Source organism: Gymnodraco acuticeps, unplaced genomic scaffold (genome assembly GCF_902827175.1).
Source record: "Gymnodraco acuticeps unplaced genomic scaffold, fGymAcu1.1, whole genome shotgun sequence".
Classification (NCBI taxonomy): Eukaryota; Metazoa; Chordata; class Actinopteri; order Perciformes; family Bathydraconidae; genus Gymnodraco; species Gymnodraco acuticeps.
In genome coordinates this window covers 130,760-156,499 of record NW_022989894.1, presented here as the reverse complement: position 1 = coordinate 156,499, position 25,740 = coordinate 130,760, and the positions used below count along the sequence as shown (strand labels likewise).

General features: G+C 39.8%; 1 protein-coding gene across 2 annotated transcripts; it reads right to left on the bottom strand.

Moving 5' to 3' along the window:
* Positions 1–4,160: 4,160 nt before the first annotated feature.
* On the bottom strand, positions 4,161–25,540 carry sppl3 (signal peptide peptidase 3). Of its 2 annotated transcripts, none has more exons than XM_034204872.1 (11): positions 24,990–25,540; positions 14,557–14,634; positions 13,109–13,194; positions 12,863–12,982; positions 12,581–12,659; positions 11,817–11,929; positions 10,490–10,596; positions 9,685–9,848; positions 9,302–9,480; positions 8,980–9,089; positions 4,161–7,068 (listed from the first exon to the last, which is right to left on the bottom strand). In XM_034204872.1, exons 1-11 carry the CDS (start codon positions 25,013–25,015, stop codon positions 6,997–6,999), a joined length of 1,134 nt encoding a protein of 377 aa, XP_034060763.1. In that variant the 5' UTR covers positions 25,016–25,540; the 3' UTR covers positions 4,161–6,996. The 2 variants fall into 2 exon arrangements, with proteins under 2 accessions (XP_034060763.1, XP_034060752.1); XM_034204861.1 differs by having other exon boundaries at positions 13,091–13,194; positions 24,990–25,538.
* Positions 25,541–25,740: the final 200 nt, after the last annotated feature.

Here is a 25,740-nt window from a genome sequence, read left to right as displayed (position 1 = left end):
ATACTTTTAAATATGTACTGTTCATGCAAAGCTTAAATAACATGTAAAACAATTAAAAGGATAACTGTATGTCCATTCATGGGAAGGGTTACCACATCAATGCTTTTGTATTTGGTTTCATAGAGGTTTAAAATACAAGAAAGAATATTTTAAGCCAAACGAAAATAGGTTGAATTTACAGTTTTTGTTATTGTTCATATTCTTACACATTTAAAACAGAAGTGTTGGACTCCAAACACTGAGGAAGTTAAGCAAATTCCGACAAAACATAATTGATTAAATGTGTTTTATGTTACTGCTTTTAATCTTCTTTTTACTTCTCAAATAAAATAAAAATTGCCACTCTATCCATTATCTATACAATAACTTTAGTAAGTAAGTAAGTAAGTCAGTTAATTTCAAATATAAGAGTAGTTTCCGAAAAAGCAACATGTGTATGTTTCTACAAGAACGTTTATCCAGTGGTTAAAAAAGTATTCGTTTAATTTTGACTTTACTAAAAACCAAAGTAAATCTTCTGCACATAGAAACTTCTGTTTTCTTACTTGTTAATGTGTCAATTGTATTTATGTGCACCAATTTAATGTTTTCCTCAAGGAGCTTTACAATCTGTAGTTTATGACTCCCTGTAGACCCTCTACTCAGACAATGAAAAGCTTCCCAAGAAACGCTTTGACTTTATATGCAACAGTGATAATGTCATTAATATTATAGCCACCATACCCCCCCAACAGAGTTGTAGGATTAGCAAACAGACAAACTCCACTTCCTCAAACCCACACACTTCCCCTTAACAATATCCTCCATTAAATCAATTAGTCATGATCCCAGAGGATTATCACTCAAGTTTTATTGAGGCTCCAAGTCCACTGGTGGGAGACATCGATTCTTAACCACTGCCGATAAACAACAAACCTCATCCATAACTCACAGCCGCCCGACCGGTGTACATGGAGCTTGTTTTTCCCCTTTTTCCACAGGGTGAGTGCATGAGCAGAGTCCAAAGGCGGAAAAAACTCCATTAACTGAACTTCAGAGGAATTCCTCACTTTACATACGGAATGCACTTTAGGTCAAAGGGCAAAGGGCCAGAGGGGAATCCACCCGCGCCCAGGCAGGCAGGCCTTATTTAAACAAGCCAGGAATGCCTGGTTGGACGAGAGGAGAAGAAGAAGAAGGGGAAGGAACCTCTCTGCCATTAACATGAGCAGGGGCCACCGCCAATAAATACCAGCACTTTTTAAATTACCTGCACTGGCTGATTTCATGTGCTTCTGCCTCTGACATTTATTGGGAGCTTTTCCTGGTAATATATTTACCAGTTAGACCTGGGATAGATGTTTGCCGCTGTGATAAAAAAGGGTAAAAGAAAAACACATATGTGTTTAATGTGTTGTGCAGGTAAAGGATCCTGGAAGTGCAGTCAAACCCCTGAAACATACACTTCCTATTTGTCCTTTATGTAGCTTTAATGTGGGAAAAATCCTCTTATTCGTTTCTTCCTGACAGAATCAAATATATTCTGTGTCCTGCTGTTTTTTTATGGCTACGCCACTACATCAAATTAAAGTATCTGCAACTTTTAATACACATTTCCCCAAATGTTTGCCATGTTTTTGCCATCCCACAGACACATGTGGTACATTTAGCAACTTTGGGATCTCCTCTCACATTTATTTATCTTTAATGTACTGCAATATAATTAATGATCCTTGTAATGTTTATTTTATGAGCTGTTTTAATGACTTATCATTAGAAACAATTCTAATTCCGTCAATTTGCCAATCAAAGAAAAATAAGGTGTTTCTATCGCTCTAAATAAAACCTCTCCCTCTGATTCCTGCAGTACTCGGTTAATTGTAGCTGCCCTATTACCTGCCCGTTTGTAATTTAAGGATCAAATGGTAGAGGACCCTACAAGCGCCTCTGGATACAAAACCCTGCATTCCGAGCGTGGGCTAACCTCTCAATTTTTAGGACCATCTCGCCAAATTTCCTACAAATGACATGCTACAATCCCCATGGCCGTGGTGGAATTCTGTCCCCTAGGGCTTCAAAGCTGCGCAGGACTCATGTCCCATCTGGCCAATAGGTGAAGAGGGGTGGACCCTGCCTGCCTTGACCTCACCGACCTTCCCCAACCCCCCACCAACCACCCACCCAGAGTCCTGTTCCTCATCCCCCCCACCATCCATCCATCCGGTTGCAGCAGCCTGTCAGTCAGTGGCTATCTGTTTGTCTGAATGTCTGTCAGTGACAAAGAACACTCTCAATGACTGTAATCACATTTTCCAGAACAGTGCCATTACTGATGCTCTTCCTCATTCTGGACCCCACTCATATGAGCAATGAACAATGGTGGAAGAAGTAATTAGATCCTTTACTTAAGTAAAAGTGGAAATGCTTTGGTCTGAAAATACTGCATTACAAGTGAATGTCCTGAATACCAAATGTTACTGAAGTTAAAGTATTGCCAGATAAAGATTCTTAAAGTGTTGAAAGTAAAAGTAGGCTACCCGTTTTGCACCATGGCTGTTTTTAAAGCATTATATTACTACTACTATTACTACTTAGTACTTACTACTTTTAATTGCTTATAAATACATGTAAGATAATTTAAATGTGTTAGTTTTAAAATATTAAGACCATTTTAGTTAAATATATTGGTAGTAACGTAGGCCTACTACATTAGATCATATCAAAATGTAACATTTTTTACATGTAAACAGCAGCTGGTAACTACTAATTTGAAATAAATTAAGTGGAGTAAAAAGTACAATAAAGGAGTAGAAGTATAAAATAGCATTAATTGGAAAAAGTATGAAAAAAAATAGGCTACTTAAGTTCAGTAGGCTACTTGAAAGTAAATGTACTTAGTTACTTTCCACCACTGAGCTTTTACGTGTCATCTGATAGTCTTACAGACCTGTCAATGAATAAAACAGACAAAAGGTTTTACATCCGCCACATACGAACCCAGAGAGGAGATTTCAGTATTTATGGATGTGGATTGATTCATTCTGCAGCAGCCTTCCTGCAAACTCTTGACTCAGCGCCTTTGGTGTGTCATTGAGGCAGCCATTTTCCCATGAAGGCTCACGAGATGTGTCCCGGCCGCTGCCCTGCAGGAACCAATTACCTTTCTTTGATGAGTGCAGCCCTTTCCTTTAAATTAGCTGCCTGATCTAAGAGGGATTTATTTCCTTCTATTGTTTTTAATGATCTGCTGTTTCTCACGTCTCATTGGAGTCTCGCTGAGGAAACATGAACTTTACACTGCTGAGCATGTTGCTACATATAAAGACAATGCAGCCCAAAGGTAGCTATTCTGGATGATGAGCTTATATGCTTAATGTTGGTTGACATTTTCAAATATAACAAAAAACATTGAGAATTGTGTGTTTGAGAATAGAAACTGTATCAGGACTTTCGTCATTCTGACTTCTGTGTTTTCAGATATTTGTGCTGTGTCGCCATCTGCTGGACGACATTGAATCAGCACGGATTGATGCATCTGCCGGTTATTATATCCCTTTTTGTTCAACAGACTATACTATGACCTTTTTCAACCTACTATAATATGACTCCTTTCACATATTTTCTACGAACATAGCATTACATGTTTCTTGATATTTTAGACATAGCCTACTCTATTACTTTTTTCGACATAGCCTACTCTTACTTTTTTTCAAATAATCATAACAAAATAAGACCTTTTCCTTGATATTTTCAAAACAGTACACACGATATCTTGAATTTATTTTCTTCATATTATTCCAAATCTTGTTTCATATTTCGAAATACTAACCATTACATTTTGTATGAACGTTTTCAACATGCTATGACCTTTTTCGACAAACTATATTAGGACTTTTTTAACTTTTTTTTCATATTTTGTGACGTATTAACAATATCCTTTTTTCAGATACTATGACTTTATTTTAGACATACTATACTATAACTTTTCAATTTACTTCAACATTTTCCCTCAGTTGGGTTGACTATTATTTATGGGAGATGTTTTCAAACACTGGTTTGAGTGGTATTTTATAAGCTTATCACACATTTTGTAGACGTTTGATTTGAAAAGCAACTAAAGCTTTAAAGTTAATGTAGTGGGGAAAATACAAGCGAGGTGACCCAAAGAAAAGGACACGGTGTTACAGTTAGAGTCATGTTTATTTACAGCAGAATCCTGAACAAGGGGAAAAAGGGTCAGAGGGAGCGGGTTAAAAGGAGACAAACTGTTTTTAGATGAAGCGCTTCAGGATTCATGTTTCACTACACAGTTCTTAATTTATTTATTCACCATTTTTCTATACAGAATCCATTCAGCTGTAATATCAATGCACCAACAGAACTGGGGTACTCTGATGGGGGGGGGGGAGGAGAGGTGGAAATAAAAAATAAAACTAAAGCACTAAAGAAAAAAAAATACAAACAAGGTGGGTAAAAATAAATTCAATTTCTATAAAAAAAAACATTTTTGTTGTTATCACCATGATCGTCATCAGTTATTTATGCATGTACATATACACACATATATATGTATATATATGTATATAAATCTATATATTTCCTTGCCATGTCCATGAAGGGGGCTTGTGGTTCCAAGATGTCCGAGTTTAGACGTCCCAACCTGACAGCGTTCAGGTCATAATACTCGGCTTATTGAACCAGTCAGAGCTGACCCTGGCAGTCTTTCTGACCTGCAGCTTTAGTCCCGCCCACTGACGCTGCCCTGTAGGCGAGCTCATAGGTCCAGTGCCTTGGTGTGGGCCAGCAGAGACTCAAAACTGCAGTAGACCAGTCGATGCAGTCTGAGAAATGATACACTGTACACATAACATGCACGGCCAGATAGCATAAAAAAGTAAAAAAAGAAAAGAAAAAGCCAGCAAACTGCGTCGTCCATAGGTTTCTTCGACTTCCTGCCGTGTGATCGCTCACACTTTTTCCAGTATACATTAGATATTAACTGACAAGCACCACAAAAAAGTGGAAGGACAATACAAAAGATTGTAAGACTGTCAGGGACCAAAGAGTGACAGAAAAACATCCTATGAGTTATTTTCTTATTTCCATTTTGGATCTGAGGGGCATGACTGATTTTCTCCCCTCCCTAAATCCAAACGGACGTTATTATGTGATGATGACACACTCAAACACACTTAACCCTCATCTCCAGGCTTTGAGTCCAAACATTCACAATAGTCAGGTCTTCATCGACTGAGGTGAAGTTCAGGTAAGATGTGCTGTTGTGCTGTTCCACTTGTTAAAACGTATAAAAAGTGATCTTATATAATCATGCTCGGACATTATACATGTCTAAAATAAGATGCTTTTAGTGTTAACATGGCCTTAAATACATGTAGATTGAGGTTGTGCACAAACAAAATCAGTAGAAAACCCAGCATGATGTATGGTGTGGTTCCAAGATAAAAAGTAACATAAAATACCTTAAAGTTAATTCAACATTCATTTATTTGAAAAAAAAAACAAACACTGTATACATTTCCATCTGTCCGCAGAAGGACCGTTAAAAAGAAAGTAACCCCTGTGGAGTTTTTTTGTCAATTTGTACATTAGACACAAACCATTAGTCATGTGTTCATGACAACGTTTGATCCAACACGCCCAGCTCAATGGAAACCTGACTATTGTCATTATTTTTTTAACATTATCATGATTCAAATTAAAAGCGAGTAAAACAATCATTCACTCATCAGTTTCGTTCTCCCACACACACACACACAAATGCAAACACACTCTAACATGAGAGCAGGAAACTAACTTTTTCATCAACCAGCCACCGAGGCAGATGTTTTTTTTTCCATACCAAAGATCCATCAGCTACGTTGCTATCACACAAGCCAACAAACTTTAGAAAACAGCCTCTAAATGATGGATGCTCACCAGTCGACTCGAAACAACTGGCAGACAAAATTCACCAAAATTCGGCTGTTGGCTGACGTCAGTTTCCCACCCTGTTCAACATGCTCCCGAACACAAATACAAACTCAAGATACCGCAAATACACATATATACAAATAGAAGCAGCCCCTCAAACGCTGGGGGTAGCTTAACAATTTATAATGCATCATTTCTTTATATGCCAAGAATAAAACTTTTCTAAATAAAATACATAGTTATCTGTGTGGGGGGGGGGGGGGGGGGGGGAATGGGGACAGCAGATGGACAGAGAGGAGGAGGGCGAGGCTCGCAGGAGTGTCAGAGGGAGCGCTGGGGAGAAGCCATTGTGGTGGGATGATGGGACAGATGAGAAAAGCAGGGGGAGGGAAGGGGGGGGAGACGGATGGAGGGGGAAGACTCTTCTCCTTCGCTGTGTCGCTGCTCCCGAGCAACGTCCTGTGCCACTGCAACACTACGCCTCTTCTCCGTTTGTTTAAATCGTTCCATAATAATACGAATATTAATAATAAGTGACCACGACAATGCTAAAAAATATATATATAAACCCCAGCCATGTCTCACAACCCTAAGTCCACAAAAAGGGGGAGGCCAGGCCCTCGAGTTCATCTGAGTCGGTGTAAAACAGATGCAGAGAAAATGAAAGACGCAGAAAAAAGGAGGAAACGCAGAGAAGGACAAGAGGCCTGACGAATGGAACGAGGCCTTTGGAGGGAAGTGGCAAAATGAGACTAACTATAGAGAAGAGAAAAAGGAAAAAAGAGAGGAAGGGGGGCAGAACAAACACAGCGTAGGCAGGATGTGCTATAATGAAGAGGAAATAAACAGAAAAGAGGAAGCGGAGATGAAACAGGGGAGGATGTAGGAACCAAAGATGAGTCGTGTCGGGGCGTTGTGATCCACACACTGGTGTCCTTCTGAGGGTTTTCACAGAAGATTGGCGGAAAGCATGAACAAGTGATGACAACATGGCCTCACTGTGAGTGTGCCCTCTCTCCTTCCCTCTAATAAAAAGGTAAAGGATCCGCAGTCCTCCCCGCACTAGTCGGTATTTCCCAGGGTGCATCATACCTCCAGGAAGCGGGAGCTGCTGGTCTTGGTGTGGAAGGGCTCGGACCACATGCGCCGCAGATCCCCCTGAGGAGCAGACAGGAGGCACACAATTAATCAAATGTTCGCTGATTCTTATCCACAGGGTCAGCCAAGACAACTGCTTTCGACTCTTTATTGAGGTAAAGAAAAAAAAAGTGTTGTATTTTCTTTTATTCTACAACTTAAACTTAGTTTTTAGCCTTTAAAATTCCCTGAGGCAAATCCTTGATGTCTAGTGACTGCCTAATCCAACAACAAAGAAAAAGGTTGTGAGGAAATTATGAAACGCTTTTTTGTGAAGGCCTTCTGTTAAACTGATCTGTTGGGTTTTCAATGTAACAGTTTACAATCCATTTCCAATGTTTCACTACATTTCAACAGATTAGAAATTAATCCAATCTGCTACAGCCACATTTTTGGGGTATTTGTATATTATATGTGAAAATTACATAATTTCAGTTATAATTAAAAAATGTAATATAATTTTCCGCAGAGAAGAATAAAGAAAGAAGAACACTGCTGAATTCTGCTAAACTGCTACAGCTGAACTAAATCAATTTGATTGATATAGCCCAAATCACACATTTGCCTTGGGGGGCTTTACAATCTGTACAAAATACGGCACACTGTCCTTTTCAACCCTTGCTCTAGATCAGTGGTTCTCAAATGGGGGTACGCGGACCCCTAGGGGTACGTTGGAGTACTGCAGGGGGTATGTGAGATTTATTTGATGTTAATAAAAAATAAAAAACATAAGTAATGCATTTAAACAAACTACTAATAGTAGATGAACTACTTTATTCAAAGGTTTAAAGTAATTCTGGATAATACAATGGGGGAAATAAACGGGGTGCTCTCTTTTCCTCTCCCTCTCCTGACAGCCTGTCAGTCTCGTGCAGCTCGCTGAACCTGTAATAAGTGACCCGACAGTAAAGAAAAAATATATTTATAACTAGTTTAGCTAGTTCCAGAGTAGATAAACAAGCTAAGTGTGTTAGGTCTAACTCTTGTTAGTGTATTTAATTTTGCTCCACTCAACGGTCCGTCACAGCGGCGGAGCTGTGATCATGCGGAGCTGTGATCATGCGGAGCTGTGATCATGCGGAGCTGTGATCATGCAGAGCTGCGTGTTCTCCGTCAGCAGCAGCTGATCTGATCTCTCTCTCACGGGCAGTTATACTTCACTCGCGTCTATGTCCAAATCTATCAGATCTAGCTAGTTCTAGTTAATTATATGACTGCCTGCTTATCAAAAAGGACCTAAACAACAAGCGTTGCTTGGCAAAGGCGTGTGGCCGCAAAGTATAACGCAGCATTATGCATATGTTTATATGAGGAATGAGGGGTCAAAATCCCATGCTCATAAAATGCTCATATATTTCTCTTCATTCCCCACGCCCCAAAATAAATAAATAAATAGATATACCAATTTTAGGAAAAGTAACGAAGTTTGAGCAGTGTGGGTTTTATAATTAACAGAGTTACACATATTTCAAAACGCAAAGTGTAATAACTGCAGTGGCCTTCCTGTCACCGAGAATGACAAAGATCCTCAGTGAAGCCCATGTTTCTCACTAAGTACAACTTATTAAAAAGATTAGTTCAATGCAACTAATGTCATCTTAGTGTTATTGCATGATGTTAAAATTGGTTTGCCATGAATTTAGTGATGGATTTGAAATGTAGCATTTAAGTGCTTCTCAGTTACAATGTTGTTGTTTTAATAAATCAGACACTGATGGCGCAGCGCTGTAGGCTACTGTACCTCTTTATAGGCATTTTTTCCTTAACAAATTGTGTTTGCGCTGATCAGGGGGTACTTGGCTGAATTTTTTTTTCAAAAGGGGTACATTATTGAAAGAAGTTTGAGAACCACTGGTCTAGATCACACAAAACTCCCAAAACAATGCCCTTTACTGGGGGACAAAAAACGTGGTGTGTGTTGCTGTCCTGTACCTTCAGGTAGGCCATAGTGAGCAGAGGCAGCAGGGTGAAGGGCACCAGGTAGAGCAGAGCGGGCTGAGCAGCACGGTGGATCCTGGAGGCCACTGTGGCCGTCAGCAGACCTGGAGATAGATCATTGTTAATCACATGAGAACTGTACGTGTTCTTTATTTTAAAGTATACTCCAAAAACCTGAAGGGAAAAATTGAGATTCGAAGAAAAACACTTTTTGGGAGACACATAACTAATGGAACCCGCTTACAGACAAGCTTCACACTGAAACAATGAGACCCCTGACCTTTCACATCCATCCTTCCATTGATTGCTTGCTTACCCACAAAGTATCCGACGAGAGTGCAGTGGAAATAGGAGACGCGCTGCATGCGTCCGGAGATTGGGACTTCCCCATTGGCCTGCTTCTTGTAGTTGTCATAGCGCAGGACGAAGCATAACAGCAGCCCCGGCATCACGATGTCTCCGATTCCCAGCATTGAGAAGTGACTTCCTGTGGAGCTGCATGGATTGGAACAAACACAGAAATAAGTTGGGAAGATCTAAAAACATGGTCAAGAATAAGACCCCCAACGAGTCATGGAAAATAAATACCAAGTACATATTGGTCCAAACCAGATGTCAAATCTGACTATTGATATGTTAGATCTTGTGGAGCTGTAATGCTGAAATTGCAGCAGAAAATACAATTTCCATCACTCTTACCTGGGAAAGACCAGTTTTCCAGGTAAGGAGAGGCGGGGGACGTCGCGGCCCATCCCAGGTCCCAAGTGGAGCTTCCTGGAGAGAACATCTATGGGATTTTCAGCCGGCTGGGTGGCAACTTTCACCATCACATTACTATTGAAGATGTAGGCTGAGAAGAACACCTGGAGGGAAAAAGCAGAGTTAGGCTGGTAATATTGACATATTCTCATCTCAATTTTAACAATCATTTGGTGACACTTGTGTTAGCATAGTTAGCTGAAGGTGGTCATTGCTTTTGCGATTTGTGCTCAATGAAGGAGCTGATTCAAAGTAAAGACAAGGCCAGATGTAGCTAATAAATCAAATCTCAATCTATAGGTACCAGGATAATAAATGGATTTTGATATCTCAGAGGAAATTGGGATGTTCATCTCAATGTTGTCTCAGTGAGACGGATCCTTTTAAATCATTCATCTTGTTCATTAGTGTTGAATTTTGTGTTCAGCTATGATGGTGATTAATGCAGCAATGCTTACTACCCAGTTCCTCCAGAACACACTGCTACTGGAAAATAGGAAATGCTTCCTAAGCAACACATCATCTGGCTGGCCAGGCGGTATTTGCTTGTGTATGATTAGAATGCAAGGGCGTCCTTAAGCTGTATCATTACTATGTTGTTAGATGTGGGATAAAGGGATAATTTATGTGGACGTTTTGTTTAATGAGTTTGTCCTTGTAAACACGGTCTAGCTGCTGTATCTCACAGCAGGGTCTCGTACGTCAGCTGTGACGGGGGGCAGTTATGGATGGGAGCATGTCTTACCCAGAACACATCATAAATGAGCAGTCCTGACAGCAGCAGGCAGGAAACCTTCAGACTGGGGAGCCGCACAAAGGCTATCATGGCGACACACAAGCCCATCGCTAGAGCTGAGGGGAGGGAAAACACAAGATATTAAAAACACAGTTCTGCGTTTCAGCAGAAATACGCTGAAATTAAACATGAGAACTAATTCACGTACATTTATTTAAGAAACATTAATCACTGTGCACACAGCCTAATTAATTAGTCAGACTATTCTGATGAAATGTTGTGCTAATTCACTTTTGGGTGCACGAGGAAAGACCTGATAAGAAACAAGAGTGTTGGGACTGAACATGAGAGCATGATAGTCTTTTAATGCACAGATGGTTTGAGTCAATAAAAGCACATGTTTAATATAATGGCTGCATTTCACATAATAAATGTTTGTGTGTATACTCGCCATTATCTCTAAAACAACCAGCACTTAGGCCCTAAGCACAATACCTAACTGCTGCTAATGCAATACTTGTCAACGTTAAACTCATGTATGGTATTTCATTTTTTTATAGATTTCCTTTTAAAATATCATTAAGTATGCCGTTAAGTGGATTGTGAAAAACAAAAAAGGAAATTAGATTTCATTAGACCGGCTCAGAATAAATGCCAGAGGGGGACAACATTATTTCACTTGTTCTCATGAAAGGGAGACACACAGTATGTCCAGCTTGTGTCGAGGTCCTCTTAAGATTGTGCATATTTTATGAGTCATTTCCAATTCAAATGTTTCATATTGTGTATGTTTCTTTTGATTATGCGGCTTTTTATGAGGGCCGCATTGTTCACATTTCTGAAGAAGTGATATAATGTTTGAAATGACGTCAACACGGTCAAATAATACAAGTGCACACACCCACGTGCTTTCCTCTGCTCAGCACTAAGATTACAACTTTGACCAAGACCAGTTAAATGCCTGTTATATAGCAGCTGACTAACGTTAGTGTGTTCTTGCTGTATTGGCATGCATCACCCTGAAGAGCCTGAAAATAGTGTTGCTAAGATCTGCATATCGCATGAGTCACAATGTCAAGCTCCTTCTACCAAAAGAGATGATGGAAATTGATCTTTTGTCTAGAAGATTTAAAAAAGGTACATATTTTTTTATTCCCAGAATCACAGTTAGCAGCTATGCTAAGAAAACTCCCCACACAGTTAAATACATCTTCTTATGGGCAATGTTTCACAGAATACAACCTGCTGCAGAGCTATTCTCTGGAAATATGGAAAAGAAACGGAATTATTGTGAATGGAAACACTGAGACGACAGTCCTTTGAGGGAGAGACGCACCGTCCATGAGGAGCCAGTGTCCAGTCAGTACCCAGATGAGCACCAGGAGAACGGAGAGGGAGAAGGACAGGAGCTCAGCCAGGGTGAAACGCCCACAGCAGCCAAAGGAAATCCTGCAATAAGAAAAATAATTGACACTCTTATCTAGATCGCACAGAACTAAGCTTAGTAAACATAAGAGATGTAGGGAGAGACAGAACATCCGTGGGATTTCTCAGCATCAGAAAATGTGAAACATGCTGGCTAAACAGGCTAATACATTTGAGTGGTATTTCAATACTTGACAAAGAACAAGTAGGACGAGAGAGCATTGACTGGTACGAGTGAGTGTAAACTAATCCAGTAGTTTATAGATAGTTTTGGCTAGCTAAAACTGGTTACACTGTTATTGTTCAAACATCTAAAGTGTTTTTTGTTATCTACCGAACAGCTTCAAGTGCATTGCCACCTCCTTCAGGACTGGAGGGCTGCTGACCTTCATTTGCATATAGCTAGAGAACAAGTCTAAATGAATCCATCTTAAATCTCAACTGGATTTAATCTCAAAAGCCTGAGACGAATACATGTGCAATATATAGCCTATAGAGGTAGGAGACTGTGAATCAGTAACTAGGAGACGTTCATATTGGTTATCTATAGGTGTGTTTATTGTTGGTGGTTCTTTGTGCTTAAGATGTCCAGACAGTTTTAAGACATACAAAACAGCATGGAGCAGTTTAAGCGACAACATACATACGGCACCTATACACATGTGATTTCCTTACTTGTTCACTGGGGCGCATGGTTTGGTCACATACTGGCACATTGGCAACAAGAGGAATGCAAATGCAATTGTTGCAAGAACTGAGGAAGAGAACAAAGCACAGCGGTGAACAACAACAAAAAACCACACTGCTCGTTTTATGTCAGTTTAATGCGGCAGTTAATGTTCTTTACAGTTTTAACAATAAACGCAGATAAGAGGCCTGTCTCAGTGTGTAATTACTGAGCCGAAACGTGTAATCCTACCGCTGTGGAGCTTTTGTGTTACGTTGAGGAGCGCTCACCTGCAGTGCAGATGGTAAAGACCACCTGTACTGAGTCAAAGAAGAAGAACATGACTAGCAGAGACACTGAGGCTCCTATGGGCAGGAACAGGGCCTGTGTGGAGTCTATAGTCTGAATACCTGCAAAACAATACACACGAAGAAGTGAGGAGAACTTAAAGATACAACAAATGGTTATACTTTTATTTCCAAATAAATCTTGCGTCGGTTTTTTTTTTTTGTCCTTGCCTTGTATGTAACACTCACTGTTTGAGTTGCTGTTATTAAAAGACCCTGGCAAGGGGTTCCCATCTTTATCCTTCTCCTGGTTTTCACAATCCATGTTTAATGACCTGCAGGGGGAAATGGAGGAAGAGCAGGAGAACGTGTTAGACTCAGTAATCACAATCTCAGAAGCAAACGGTGGATATGAGGCTGTGTAGGAGACTTCTGTTCACTCCAACAAAGCGCTAGCTGTTATTTATAGACAGATAATAGCTCTGTCAATGGAAGATGACTCAGTTGGTCTTTTTATAAGTTGGGAATAACAGAGTGGACGTAGTCGAGAACATTCGTTCTCATTAGAATTGACTTCAATCAGTTACAAATGAATGACGTGTGGTTAAAGTGTTGAAATGATGACTACATTTGGCAGACCTGCAGGCACTTAAACCTGAAAAACTTCTTCACATCGACTAACAAAATATTTTCATTTCCTTGCTGTGGTTCTTTCCTGTTCGTCTCAGCCAAAAGTGAAATAGTCTTAGAAAAAGTGTATTTTCCTCTTTATTGCGACATGTTTTTCCTCCCTACAGGTGAAGGCCTTCATCACAAGACAGTTTGACAAACATAGTTGCTTTGTCACATTAGGAAAAGGAAAGAAACCTCTCGCATTGCACGATAAATCTTTAACCTGTTGCGTTATGTAGCAAACAACAGAATTTCCAGAAAATCTACAAGGGAACCCCAGCTAAGTGTATAAAACCTTTTTTTCCAATATCTAGCTTTTAAATGGATGGAAACTAAATGACTGTATACGATTTCATCTCCTGACAGCAGCAGCTGCAGACTGTAACGAGCTCAGCTTGATCTGATCGGTTCAGCCTGAGGATTTAAGCCTGTCAAGCCATTTACTTGATCATAAGACTTATCTAAAAAATGTGTTTTCTCCTAATGCAACTGAAGCAATCCAAAATCCATTAGGTGTTGGATCTTTCAATGCAGAAAATGCACCAAGATCACATTGTGTGTAATGTTCACCGGGTATCTTGGAGCGGGAAAGAGTCCGACATGGATGCGACGAGTGGTCTTTTACTCACATTAACCAGAAAATGTGCATTTTTACTAGATTGAACCCTCAGGAACTGGTTTATGTTCCAAAATGAGACAATAGACCATGACACTTGGAAGCAAAAGCTTTTGTAAACAAAAGGCCTTTTGTTGAGTGGCAGTCATAGCAAGAAGCCTGTGACTGAGTTTAAAGCATCAACTGTTATTTTAGAAATCACAATAAACAATTATAAGATGTCTTCAGAGATTGTCATGTTATATTAAATGTGTTTTCCCTTGTGTTAAATATGTGTCCATTCTGCAGTGATGCGAGAAGAAATTCAGACTTGATCTGACAGTTTTATCGTACCATGAACTTCTGGAGGTTAGAGGTGTAATAATGCAAACAAGGTGTCTTCTGTAAGTCAGTATTTAGAGACACTCACCTGAAGCTGCCATAAACGATGAGGAGGATGGAGATGAGGAAGGTGGACACCTGGCTGGAGTCAACTAGGGAGTACGCCCTGAAGAGGAGAGAGAGATACAAACAGGAACATGAGTACACGCGTATATGTGGTGATACTGCAAATTACCTTTAGTGTAATACCAAACATAAAAGTACACAGTGTTTCTGCGTCTAAACAGTCAGTTTCCATAACAACGGCCGTCAAACGGATATTACATCGATTTACAGTAACAACTTGCATTGTTTACTTTTCTACTAAACACACATTGTCCCTTCCTTAAGTTTCACATGAACAAAGTAAATGAGGCATTTTGAAAAGACTCCAAGATTACAAGCCCTTGTTAATGTGCTTCCTCCTTTTGTTGGTGCTGCAAGGAATCTCTCACTTAGCAGACTGCGATGTGATAATGATGATTATTGTTGTGATTTTTGGAACTTGTCCCCGTTTAGTTTGTGAGCATATTGCTGATACAAGCTGAGGTGAGGGAAAACACATGTGTTGTTGGTCTTCAATGCCCATCTGATGCACTCAGACTTCCTGTCATCCTCCAGATCAATGTTTCCCAACTTTGTTCTTTAATGTTCAATAAGTCACTCTAATTATGTATTATTATTAAAGAGGAAAATCTGTCCCTCTGCCATTTCACCTTGCATACATATATATAAATATATATGTATGTGAGAGAGAGAGAAAGAGAGAGAAAGAGAAAGAGAGAGCGAGAGCGAGCGAGAGCGAGAGCGAGCGAGAGCGAGAGAGAGAGAGAGAGCGAGAGAGAGAGCGAGAGAGAGCGAGCGAGAGAGAGAGAGCGAGAGAGAGAGAGCGAGCGAGAGCGAGAGAGAGAGAGAGAGAGAGAGAGAGAGCGAGAGAGAGAGCGAGAGAGCAAGAGAGAGAGAGAGCGAGAGAGCGAGAGAGAGAGAGAGCGAGCGAGAGCGAGCGAGAGAGAGCGAGAGCGAGAGCGAGCGAGAGCGAGAGAGAGCGAGCGAGAGAGAGAGAGAGAGAGAGAGAGAGAGAGATGGCTAAAGGACACACTTTTGGTTAAATATCACAAAAGACTGTTTCATGAATATCTGGCTGTACATCTTTCATTTCACACAATGCACATAAATGTATTCTATATCACACACCACCAAGCAGACTTTGAAATACAAAACACATATGTCAGGTTATTAGCTGTTGAGGCTAATATCCCAATAGAGACAGAGAGTCATGAGAATGGATTGGCTGGTTTTTGCCACAACTTAAATTCATATTATGAGTGAAAACAATAGCATGAACACCTGGGTAATAAGTTCTAGCCTCGGTTTAACTGTGCAGGTATCCCTTTCTTTTTTCTACCTACTTCATATTCAACTCCAACATACACAATATCAGCTCAAAACCCGCGTGTCACAGTTGCATGCTGTAGAAAATAAGAAAAAAGGAGTTTGCCAACGGTAATTTCAGTCAATCATTTTTAATTTGACAATCCCACATCGGTCGGGGACATTTTATCACCACTATTTTGAATCTCTGCAGACACAGGGGACACATTTCCCCCTCCAGCCAAACATACTCCCACAACCAAAATGTATGTGTGTGGATATAATGTATATATATAAAAAGGGAACTGGACCGACTGTTATCAGTGTAGTCAAATAATAAGACAAGAAGAATTTACAATGCTTTTGCGTGAATGCCTCAAATGATATCCAATACAATGTGAATCCCCGCACAACGCGCTACACAAATGCTGCCGTTAGGACACACATGTTTTCCCAGAGAACGGTGGGTGCCACAATTACACCAAAACAATTCAATAATAAAAACTGCAAAAAAAAACTGTTGAAAAACCAACAGTCGTACAGTTAGAGAAGGGGTTTATTCTCACAACTGAGGCTGGTCCACACCCAAACATCAACACTTCCTGGTTGTTGCTGCACCCCTCTCTAATTTCTATGGATTAAAGAACACAACGTTCTCCATAGATCTAGCCTCTTAATTTTGATATCAAAGATGTTTGCCACAGTCAAACAGCTCTAGTCTGGGTTTATTTTATCTGCAGACATTCATTAATTGACATTTAATTCTGCAAACGTCTTGAATCCTCTTGCAATCTGTACATGTTATTGTGTTTTGTGAGACTGACTTGAAATACTGAAGAGGAGCTGACATAAGCATATGCTCAGCTAGGCTTATGTTAAAAAGAGTATTAATACACTTTAGATTGAAGATTAGGCATCTTAGTTCGGGTTTGTCAAGACATGTATGATCAGGCTTCTAGTTTGCAGACAGGTGTTGTGTCAACGCAGCAAATTGTTCCCATATAAATGATCTGGGGGCTTGACGTAGCGTAGACATTCAACCTTATAATGCAGGCCTTTTTCTGCGGCAAAGACAAGGCTGCCATTGTGAAGGCTGCCTGCAGTTTGGATGTGCAGGTTTGACCCCGACCCCGACCTGTCTGTCTCCGTCTCTGGGTGAGGTATGCATGTTGAAGTTAAAAAACACAATAAGTCTCAGTCTGCACTAATGCATCATACACAGGAATCTATAAGCCATCAGCTGATCCATTTGTCTGACTAATCAGCTCTATTCAACCCAGTGAGGAGGCTGATATCGTTTTAAATTGGTATGAACACTATCATGGGCTGTGTTGGAAACTTTCCAAATCTAGCTACTTCATGCACTATATGTCACACTGCCATTTTAGTTGAGTTTCTGAATTCAATATAATGCACTAAGAAATGTCCCTAAATGAAAAATAAAAACCCTATTGTGCGTTTCAATACCCATGCTACCATACTATTTAGTATGCAAGACAAATATTGTTGAAATACATAGAATTACACGTGCAGTATGCCAAACATACCAAGATGTCCTACTGCATTAAGGTGCAATTTGTAGTATGAGCACCAGCATCATTTTCTTTCTATTCTGAACCACAATCCATAGCAAGCACAGCGGATATATGAGTGAGGGTCAAAGTTTGAAGAAATATCCCAATTGTATGCATACTAAGTGCAACAGTATATTCTTTGTAAGTGCAGCTGCAGTACATACTTAAAGGAAAGAGAAAGTATACAACTGGGTACGCAGACATAGGGTCCAAGGTCTGTACAACATGTTTGCTTACAATCCCATAATGCAATCCGTCACATTTTAGTTACACAAAACTGCACTTGTCTTGCATATATGTAGGACATTATGTTACTGCAGTACATTAATGCCAAAGATATGTTTGAGGTAGTTAATACAAAGTCCCACGATCACACAGTTTGTCCTCCACAGTTTATTATTCAAGTGTAATGTCACACTGTATAAAGGGTAAGGTATACTTAGCAGATATTTTGAACTCTTCTAACCGTAGTGGCCTCAAAAAGTCAGCATTGTGTGGGCTATATTAACCACTTTCATTATTCTCAAATGATTGAGAGTAATAAATGAGACAAAGTGGGCAGAAAGCCTTACAAGTCATGATGACAGATGCTCCATACAGGAAAACCACATTAGCAAAAAGGAAGAAATAAGTTGACCCCCGGCAACACTGTCATAACGACACATAACAGGATCTTTGTTTCACTACAAGTTACTGTTCTTCAAAGATAACCAGTTGAACCAGCATCTGTAACGGTTTCTTTTATTTTTCCAACTACTACACTTTCCTTTGTATCAGAGTTTGATTTAGTGAGCTCTGGGTCATCTTTTTTTTAAAGCAAACATTTCGTCTAAAATGATAGCAAGCACCTTAATCATTACTTGGTGAAACAACAAACTGTGAATATAAATGGCATACCTGCAACAATCAAATAACAGACCCGAGCTATGAAACTTTAACATAGAGGATAAACAATTCAATGCTCTAAAATGTAGCTCATGAGTTAGCGGTTTGCTCAGAAAAGGTCATTCATTTGGATAATACTGGCTAGCAATGTAAGTTCTAAATTCTAATAAGTATACATAGCAGTGTTTCCCCTAGGTTTACAGAGAGGAGCTGTGGATTATTGTTATTGATTCATGTTTAATTTAATGTTTCAGTGTTTCTTAGGGTCAAAAACACTAACCTCACAACTTAAAATGAAAGCATTTAGTTTATTTAATAAAAGAGCACATGTTCAATGTGAAAAGTGACAGTAGTTATAGATTATTTGCAATTTGGTGCTATATATATATATTAGGGCCGGGACTCGATTAAAAAAATTAATCTAATTAATTAGAGGCTTTGTAATTAATTAATCGAAATTAATCGCATTTTTAATCGCATATAAATATTTGACCTAAGAACAGTGAGAAGCAATTTTTTTCCCATGGATTTTAGTATACCATTAGGCGCATTCACACCGCAGTACTTTTCCCACAAAGGTTCATGAGAACTTAGTTCATGAGAACAAATGAAGCCGCTGACGTCACTTCTTCTTCTTCTGCTTTGGGTTTACTGGCAGGCCGCAAACCACTTCACGGCGTATACTGCCGCCCAAAGTCCCCGGCCGGAAGTCCCCGGAGTTGGGGACTGGCTTCAGTAGAAGCTGCTGGGAGTCCCAGCAGCCTTCCGAGTAAATCGCCAGAACGCCGACACCTCCTCATCTCCACCGCTCCCATGTTTTATTTTGTGTTGCCATAAGTTAGTCTCTCTGCGTTTCTGCGCTGGGCTAATGCTAATAATGCTAATGCGAGGATAATAAAATGGCGGCTTCACCAAACTTTTTGGGAGTTTTACGGGGCGTGGTTTGCAATCCGCCCAGCCAATCAGACATATAGCTCTTTTCTCACAAGAGAGCCGTACGAAAGTCCCTGCTCTCTAGCAGCTCTCTGCTCTCTAGCAGGGACTTTCGTGGGGGTAAAAAGGTTCTCATGAACTAATTTTAGTACCGGCTCTTTATGGTGTGAACGCGATAAAAGAGGCTAACGTCCACGCTAGCTTCCACACTAGCTGCTATATGTTTTGCATTGAGGTGATACTTGAGGCTTGATGTGCTGCGGTGATATGCGAATTCCTTTTTGCATAATTTGCACACAACCGTGCTCTTATCGACGCTTCCATCCGTCCGTTTTTTAAAACAACATTTCCCACTGTTGTTCACTGTGGTTTGTTGTTGTCTGAAGTCATGAACGTTAGTTGGTGCTCCAGTATAATCGGTACGCCTGAAACTCATCCAGTGAGAAACGTTCCGCGGTGCAAAAATAAGTGCGATTAAAATGCGTTAATTTTTTTAACGCGTTAATTTTTGTGTAATTAATTAATCTTAATTAACGCGTTAAAGTCCCGGCCCTAATATATATATATATATATTTTAAAAAAGGCTCCGTTGGCGGGGCGCACCAAGACAATGGTAGAGGAAACACTGCATAGTATATACTAGGGCCTGCAACTAAACGGAGCCCTTTCCTGCTGCTGGCATGGATTGAAAACCATTTCAGTTTTTTGAGTATCGCCAGGCTGCATTACTAGCTTTCTTCCAAGAGACAAAAGCCCTTGCATAAAAAAATTCTGTGCTGCAAATCATTTCTCATTCTGGTGGCATGTGATGCAGGAATTCACTGTTTCTTTGTGATGCTGATGGGAGGAAATAAGGCACAATCTCCTGTCTTTTTCATTCATTGAGTAGAACTGAAATAACGACAGGGTTTCTAAAGTGGGAGGAGGGGACTTGTAGTTTACTGTGGAAACAGAACACTGGGACAATACTGCATCATGTAGCTTTGTCCAATACAGACTTCTACTTCATGACTCAAAAACACACTTGGGCATCTTTACCTATAGATTTGTCCAAATACAAATCGGCCAGTATACTTGGCCCCGAATGTAGGTCACAACAAATGTGACACAAAATGACAATGTTTCTATTTTTGACTTTTAAACCAAACAGGTTAAATGTCTTGCCAACAGTTTGGGCTCAAGCATTAAGAAAGTGATTAAGAAACTGACCTTGTTCTTCTACACGCAAACACAAATGATGTCACTGCCTCACTGTCAACACAGCGGGCAGATAGAAAGCTAGTTTAATCAACCACGGCCCTAATTCATATTCTAGTACCGAACTGGTTCGTCTGAAATCTGCGCACAGAAGCCTGTAGAACATGGGTGGGATAGATGAATGGAACATTTAAAAAAAAAAAAATACAATCCCGGACTGTTGAGGGCTGGATGGCCGCCCAAAGTGCCATAAGACGTCCTTGTTCACTGACAGACTAGGTTTTCAATAACACAATTCCAATACGGTCCTCCATCAAGCCCAGTTGCATGCATGACTTGACCACTAAGGCCCAGGTCACCAGACCACAATGAAGACTTTTACAGATGCTGCCATGTGAGGTCTCAATATCTAAAATAATATCTAACTCAGGTCTCACCAGATTATACACATGGAGATAAATTACACAAACTGAAAAGATTGGGAGCCCGACATTAACTTTACGCTCAATATCATTCACTTCAGCTTGCAGTAGCAACTGGCTGGATTTGCGGCTGGACCTTGAATTGGGAATTAACATTTATCTGCCTCCACTTTCTCATTCAATTATGGATGTAGTGGGGACAACAATTGTATCTGTGATCAACGGTGACCTCTTTGCCTCCAAGAAAATAAGCACACCTCTCCTGCGTAGCTTCTGTGTGTGTTTAAGGCCCTTCCCTGGTTTTATTTCCCTGTTTGAAAGAGAGTTGATGAGGAGTCAGCGTAGAAGTTGATTGAAAAGATTGATTTCTTGCTGTCATTTGTCTTCTGTAGTGTAACACAGATGCTTAGAAAGGACATCACTAGATATTACTGTTAATGAGGTGAATCGACTTATTTTAAATGTGAAGTCAATTTCAATATCTCCTACTTTTTTTTTTAACTCTGAACGTCTACTTGATCGGTACATTTATAGAAAGGCTAAGTTTAAATTAGATTTCACGATGGATAGTCTTGATATTGGGATTAAGGAATTAGATCTTAGTAACCATCAAATGAATTAACAAAAAAGGAAAAGGAAATATACATAATTTAGACCTGCAACCATTGCCATCCAAAACAAGCCATAGTATGTGTGAAAACACTACATTACACGCAGCATAATATGTGTCTTTCAGTTTGATTGATGTGGTTGGTGGCTGCCCTGTTTATACTGAATATTATACCTGGCTGTGCGGGCAGAGTGGGTTGACTGACTAACAGCGAGAGCTCGGTCATGATAACAGAATGTTTTTGTTCACTCATGTGATAACATCACTAAGTCCTGTTATTCATATGCTTAACAATGCGTTCAACTGAGACGCTAAACCAAGCAAATGCACACAATTGGGCAAAAATAGCTACTGCAAAATATAAGGATGCAATTTAAAAAGGGCAGAATTTTTATTTTGTCAATACTTGATCGACCAGCGATAGCAAATAATGGTAAAATGTGGTGGTTTCTTACTAAAGATTTATTTTTATTTTTTTATTAATCAGACTAAAAGCTTTCACAAGATGGCACAAACAGGTGAATTGACTCATTGAGGTTTCTCAGATACAAAGAGAAATGTATATATAGAAAATTAAATAGCATATGGGTATAAGGCCAACCAGGTTGGTCTGCTCTAACCTAATGAGTGATTGTATATGATGTGTGTCTTTCAAGAAGCACTACTTTCACAATTTCACCTAAAATGGGATGGTTTTAAAGTTCTAGCCTACACAGCATGCAATTGACAAGCTGCTAAACCTCAAAAAAATGGAAGTGAAGCTAAGAGAAAAAAACCCTAATTACATGGATAACCCAGTGTTATGTAACAAAGCTATCTATTGATTAGCATTGAACTGAAACCAGCGCCATGACAGTTAAAAGGGGCAACAAAACACTTATTGGCAGCTTTCAAACAAAACTGTACATTAGCCAGTTGATCACCACAACGCTGAGCAGGGCTTGCCGTGGTTTACCTATAAAATGCTGCCAAGCCCAGCATCCAAACCAAATGTCTGCACACAAAGTAATTAGCGGACCGTGTCGTCTAACATTTGCTTTGATCAAATACCACAAAAACTATTTATAACAATATTTAAGACTGATTGTTTGCATTGGTGCTTTCAAGCGTCATATGGCTAAAGATGTGAGGGCAGAGTAACAAAAGCAGACAAAACTGTCGGATTAAAATTTCAAAAGACTGGATGAGGTTTTAAAAGCACTATGCACATTTAAATATAATAAATAAGTGATTTGATGTAGTCGTCACACAGTTAACTAAAAATGCATTAACATTTCTCAACCACAATTACGCCAAATGAAATGAAGGGTTTTTAACTCCTGTATAAAGATGGATATGATGGCGATGTAATTTGTCCATTTTTCATTCCGATTTACAGCCTCCAAAGTCTTAGATGTTCATACTCGTTTACAACCTAATGTCTGTGAAACCAATTAAAATGTAAGGACATAAATAAAAAAGCAATAGCTTGTGTCAGTGTTGTAATATTGTAGATGATGGTATGTGTGTGCAGTGCAAACAAATTGCTGATTCATTTTAAATCAGTGACTGTCTTAGTCTTTGCATAATGCAGTGGTAAAATGTGACTTATGATTTGTGGTTCTAAAGCCAAATTTGTTCAGCTTTAGTATAGTTGAAGCTTCAGCTGTGTTGCCACCTTTACTCATTATTCATCTCTGAATAATCTTCACTGACATTTAGGCAAGTCTCACACTAAAGATGGTCACTGTCCTAATAGTGTAGTAAGAGTAAACAGTATACATGCGATTTCCTGTGCATTTCCTCTCAACTTTATCTTAATGCAATTTGCCATCACTTTTGTTAACCTAAGGTTAATTATGTTTTAGGATCAAATCATAAGCCTCGCAGTCCACCATTGGACAGTCTTGAAAGTTGCAGTGCATTTTGGGAAGGTAAAGTATGTAGAGAAAGCTCACAATTTATTGTCAGGAATTCTTGTTTGTAGTAAATATTCAGGTATTTCTTGCTTGCAATATAAGCCTGCAAAATGTTTCCAATTTACAAAGGATGTCACATTGCATTCACTGATAAAACTACTGCCGTTTTATTAAATGATAAAAACTGATAGTTACAATGGATGTCATAACAATTCCCCAAAACCTCAGTGAATGTCTTGAGTATTGTTAAAGGTCCATCTTATCTTAGAATTTAGGTTAAATAAAATATAAAAGGCCGTCAATACTAACAGTTAAAACATGTAAAATATCTGTGTTAATGACAAAACGTTGGCATATTATAACATCAAAAGAGAAATGTTTTAGTGGTTGAACACTTTGGATGTATGACAGGATGTTTATCAAAACTACAATGACACAAAGCTCCTACACATTTGTCCAAATATAGTAGAAAAAAACTTTGGTTAAGCCGTCTCAAACCGATACTAATCAAGTCAAACAATGGATGGGAAAAGAATAACAGGACTGAAATTCCAAAAATGATTCACAAAACAATGATATAAATGCGAGTTTTACAAAGCCAAGCATCCACACACAGCTTTTCTGTGGAGCTCTACCCATAAGCGAACGTAGGTCTGCTGTTGGAGAGTTTTTGGTTTTGAATTCATACATAAGAAGATGCTGCATTTAAAATAATCATGACACATTCAACCCGTGTTGTCGGGATCAAACAAGCATCATTTGGCCTACATTAATTAGCTAGGCCTCAATAAAAAGTCAGGTCATATTCATTCAGGGGGGCAACGCATTTCGGTGATCATCTCTCTAATCTATTCTCCACCAATCACTACAATTCAACTGTAACGATAACCTGGCTACAATTGTGTATATCTCACAATTCTGCAGACATGTTTTGTTACAACCTATCGTACTCGGCAGTGTCAATCTCAAACTGGCATTTTTGGACATGACTGCGATGCCAGTTAGCTAGCTTAGCTCTACGGCAGAACCTTTGTTATTGTGTGTGTGCAGCGGGTCGACGACGGCCAGCAAGCCATCTAATAAGCTAACAGTCATTTGGTGACACAGTTAACGTTTAATCATCAGCTTGACACTATCATGCAACGTTCTGCTTATTGTGAAACATTACGATTTACAGAAAGCTAGCGCTGTATAATTGAGCGAACGAGCCATTCACCAACTGGCTAACCAATGAGCTTATCAAGCCGTTAGCCAGGCAGCTAGCTCGCTCACAATAGCACCATCGGAATAAAGCGATGCTGGGTTAGCATAGCGTCAGCTGGTGGAGCTGATTAGCCGCTGCTAGCTAACCAGCCTGTTCAGGTTAGCTGTTAGCAATATATAAGCTGCAAGAGAAAAAAATAGATGACATTTGCGCTCTAGACGGTGATACATGCACCTGAATGCATCTATGTGAAGAGCCACGTACTTCCGTGAATTGTCAGAAATATAATTCATTGGTTTAGTGACCTATATGATTCGGGCTTAGCTGTAGCATCTGCTAACGTAAGGTAGCCACTGCTAATCGGTAGCGCGATGCTGTGCGCACTCACCAGGATGTGTAGCCCTGCTCCGCCATATCGCCGAAAACAGTGGGGTCCGCGACTGTGGCTAACACAGATTCAGGTCCTGGTGACAACCCGATGGGACCTCGGAGAGGTTTTCTGCTTATCCTTCACAATCCAACGTCCTAGCAGTTCCTTTTAGGTGACAACATAATGATACATCCCGGCGACAGCTAGTCACTAGCTGAATATCTTGCAATTGAAATGGGAATGATGGTTTGCTATCGTTAGGTGGACAAGACAAAGCACCCCGAGAAAAAAAACACTGATGTTATTTTCGTCAGTCTCGCTTAATGTCCTGCCGTCACCCCAGCCGAGAAGGCTCGGTTTCCAACGATGCTACACCCACTATATCCATATTCAGCACGATGTATCCAGGTTAATTTCGGATATTCCTCAAGTCTGCACCCCTAGCTGCTGTTATGGAAGACGTTCAGCTTTGTTTTCTATGGCGAGGAGTCACGGGAACGCGCAAAATCGCCCTGCCGTAGAGCTTTACAAGTAGGACGTGCACTGAAACGCTTGCAATGATTTCCCTTCAGCTGGCAGCATTGCAGCCTATCATATGCACCTACAACTGGAGTCGTTACGTCGATTTCAAATGTAATTTATGGTTATACATATCTAATTCATTGCAGAATAATGTGACATAATTGCGAAAGATGATTTTTCATTACTGACAACATACTGAAGAACACACATCCCCGCGGTACTAGACTCATTTTAATACCTATAAAGA